We start from the raw sequence: 3,876 nt of genomic DNA on the forward strand, positions 1-3,876 counted from the left end.
AACTTTTTCCAAAATTGCTTATCTATTTTTCAAATTTGATGCACTTTTTTGAAGTTTGTGAACTTTTTTGAAAATCGACGAACTTTTTTCAAAATCGGTGAACTTTTTTTCAAAATCGATGAACTTTTTTAAAATTTGATGAACTATTTTTGAAAAATGCGATGAACTTTTTTTGTAAACGGGTGAACTTTGTTTGTACGTTTTTTTCTGAGTGGAGAACGAAGCGTACGTCTTTTTTTGAGTGAAAGAACGAAGCGTAGGTTCTTTCAGAAAAGAACGAAGCGGAGCTGGTGACCGATTCACTGATTGCGTCGTGTTGGGCTGGCCCATACCAGGTGCGATGTGGGCGCCAGAATATTTTCACTGGGGTCAATTGTTTTTCACTGTACTATTTTTCTTCATGGGTCGTATGTACGAGCCAGGCTTTGGGCCAGTGTCATCGGTGTCAATTGACACCGCTCCAACACTGTAGCTCCGCCCCTGCCTGCCATTGGCCGTTGGAGCGACAGGCAGAGGGAAGGCAAATCCGCAGATTCGCCAGCGAAGCTTGAAGAAATAGTTTGCCCTTGTCGTCAAGGCTAGGGAAGGAACCTAGCTAGAATCCGTTGATTAGTCTTGTACTTTCTCCGTCTAGAAATATTGTCGGAGAAATTGACGTATCTAGATGTACTTTAGTTCTAGTTATAACTATTTTTATCTATTTCTTCGACAAGTCTTTGCCGACGGAGGGAGTATATAGGAGTAGCGTGAAAATAGCTAGGACACTTTGTAAACCCAAACGAGAAGGTACTAGAAACTAAAACTCGGGTGAAGAAGTTTGCAGAAAGCTCTGCACGCTGCCGTCCACTGATTAACCGCGGGAATCACTTGATCAGCACAAACATGGCAAAGACGTTGCTTTCATCCGGAGAGATCCCATGCTTTCTCCACACCTCCACTCCACTCCGTTCCATTCCATTCCTCCCTCTCCCTCCTTCCTTCCTTCCTTGCTGCTGTCCCCCCTTTTCTTCTCCCCGTCTGCTACAAAACCGCGCTCCATGCCTCCTTCCCCTGCTCCAAACCAGAGCTCCTCTGTTCCGTGCCGACTCCTCTCTACCTCCCAGCCATAAGGAAAGAAACGAAGAAAAACAACGTTGGGTGGCCATGTCGTCGGCAACCGGGCCGGTGGTGGACGCGGAGTACGTGGCCGAGATCGAGAGGGCGCGCCGGGACCTCCGCGCGCTCATCGCCAGCAAGAGCTGCGCCCCCATCATGCTCCGTCTCGCGTGAGCTCCTCATCCCCATTTCTCGCTTGAGCAATGCACGTTCTGCTAGCCTTTTGTAGCTTGACGACGACGGCGATGATGGTGCGTGCAGATGGCACGACGCAGGCACCTACGACAAGAACACCAACACGGGAGGCCCCGACGGCTCCATCAGGTTCCCGGAGGAGCTCCGCCACGCCGCCAATGCAGGGCTCAAGATCGCCGTCGACCTTCTTGGTAAGCACTGTCAGATTTTGGTTTTAGCTGTTCAGAGTTTCGTTTCTGATCCAGTTAGGCCTGTCTAACTGAATGTAAATCATGCTGGATATCTGTGGTGCAGAGCCGATTAAGCAGAAGCACCCCAAGATCACGTACGCGGACCTGTACCAGCTCGCCGGGGTCGTGGCCGTCGAGGTCACCGGTGGACCAACCATAGATTTCGTTCCTGGCAGGAGGGTAAGTTCATGAAATCCGCAGCAACATTTGCCATATTGTCGAGAAAAAAACATCAGTTCATTACCATCATAGCGACCATGTATTGCAGGATTCTTCAGTTGCCATTGAGGAAGGACGCTTGCCAGATGCTAAGCAAGGTAACCAACTTACACAAATATCTAGATTCCAGTGACACATTGTTTCTCTTCGTGAATGAAACATGGGATGCAAAAACTTACTATTGCGCTACCCAAAAACAGTTTCAAGTAACAAGCTTGAATTAGAGTTTGCTTAATTCTAACAGCCATTGGCTTAAGGAAGAAAGTGCACTGAAAATTGCTTGTGTTATCATGTGACCAGGTGCTTCACACCTTAGGGAAGTCTTCTACCGAATGGGCTTGACCGACAAGGACATAGTAGCACTCTCCGGTGGCCATACTCTGGTAATATGTCAACGTATTATTTTTCATATATAGAGAATTGTTCCTAGGTCATGATTCAAACTATTGATCTGCATTGTACGTTTTTAGGGGAAAGCTCGCCCGGACAGATCGGGATTCGACGGTGCTTGGACAAAAGATCCTCTCAAGTTTGACAACTCCTACTTCGTGTACGCATAATTATGACGTGTTCATGGATTGCGCATCAGCTTAAGATTATGAAGTTGTTGTAATGTCATCAGCTCACAACAACCTTATCACCACTGGACTTCATCCTCTGTATATGCTGCAGTGAGCTTCTGAAAGGGGACTCCAATGGGCTGCTGAAGCTGCCTACAGACAAGGTTCTCGTGGAAGATACTGATTTTCGTCGCTTCGTCGAATTGTACGCAAAGGTAAAACAGAACTGAATTCAGAATTTCTCCAGTCTATGCTACAATGCATCTTGCTGAGCTTGTTGGATATTATCTTTCGCACAGGATGAGGACGCGTTCTTCAAGGACTACGCCGAGTCGCACAAGAAGCTTTCCGAGCTCGGGTTCACGCCTTCTCGCGCTACTCTACTGGCGTGGGGGTGCAGAGACAAAGCCAAGAGGGCTGTCACGAGAACTACTGCTGTCTTCGCGGTTGCGGTTGCCGTCATCGCTTGTGCTTACATTTGTGAATCCAAGAGGAGGCTCAGTGGTTAACTTGCAAGTCTCCATGTGCATATAACTGCAAATCTAGTGATGGGCTCTGAAGAACAAAGTTAAATCGTACATTGAGATGTTGTGCAGTCATTGATACAACGATGAGAATGTGTGCTACTATATCATCTATGTAACATTGTCAAGTTGTATAGACGGTGAAATAAGGAAAATTACAGTGGTTGTCGATCGTGCAAGTTTCTACGGGAGTTCCTCGGAGTCCTCAAGTCGTAAAAATAATCTTTGTGGCAATGAATAAGTGTCGTGTCACAATCGACAAACACTGTAATCTTTGGCAATGAATAATCCGGTAATCTTTCTCAAATTCTCAAGTGAGCATTTTTTGGGAGAAGAACTCGCATGAAAAGTAAAGAGAAGGGAGTAGGTAGATTAGGGTCTCATTTCCTGAAAATATGTTCAGCATGTAAAGAAAAATGACAACGTCTGTTCGAAAAAATGTTCAACGTATATTAAAAAAATGTTCATACTTTTTTTAAAATATTCAAGGTGCATTTGAAAAGTTTTTACGTTCAACATGTACTCAAAAAATGTTCATGTGTTTCATAAATATGTTCATGATATTTAAAAAATGTATATAAAATGTAAACAACTGTTCACACAATTTCAAAATATATTTCTGACCATTTAAAAAAGATGTTCATGCATTCCAAAAATATTTTCATGACATCTTTAAAAAATAATAACACACTAAAAAAATGGTTAGTATCATCCAAAAAATGTCCAACATGTACGTAAAAATGTTCAACACTTTTTGAAAAAACCATCAAACATGTATTTGAAACAATATTCAACATGTATCAAAAAATGTTATAAAAAGTGTGCAACATGTACTATTAAACAAAGTCGACATGTATTTGAAATTAATAAATGATATAAAGCACATTGAAACAAAACAAGGAAAAACACACAAAATGTTCTAAAATCGGCCATAGAATCATCCCAAAACCGTTCCATGGAGCTACATTGTTGGGCCATCCCGTTTAGTGGAGCACCAGAGGCGAGGTGGGGGTGTTTATTTTTTGCGAAGGCTACTTCACTTTCCTCCGGGCG

General features: G+C 43.7%; 1 protein-coding gene across 1 annotated transcript; it reads left to right on the top strand.

Moving 5' to 3' along the window:
• The first annotated feature begins 982 nt into the window (after positions 1 to 982).
• Positions 983 to 2,972, top strand: LOC109785628 (probable L-ascorbate peroxidase 3, peroxisomal). Its single transcript, XM_020344225.4, has 8 exons — positions 983 to 1,265; positions 1,357 to 1,481; positions 1,585 to 1,700; positions 1,789 to 1,837; positions 2,040 to 2,122; positions 2,210 to 2,289; positions 2,412 to 2,514; positions 2,599 to 2,972. The coding sequence occupies exons 1-8, from the start codon at positions 1,144 to 1,146 to the stop codon at positions 2,806 to 2,808; spliced, it is 888 nt and encodes a 295-aa protein (XP_020199814.1). The 5' UTR covers positions 983 to 1,143; the 3' UTR covers positions 2,809 to 2,972.
• Positions 2,973 to 3,876: the final 904 nt, after the last annotated feature.

This window comes from Aegilops tauschii, chromosome 2 (genome assembly GCF_002575655.3).
Source record: "Aegilops tauschii subsp. strangulata cultivar AL8/78 chromosome 2, Aet v6.0, whole genome shotgun sequence".
Classification (NCBI taxonomy): Eukaryota; Viridiplantae; Streptophyta; class Magnoliopsida; order Poales; family Poaceae; genus Aegilops; species Aegilops tauschii.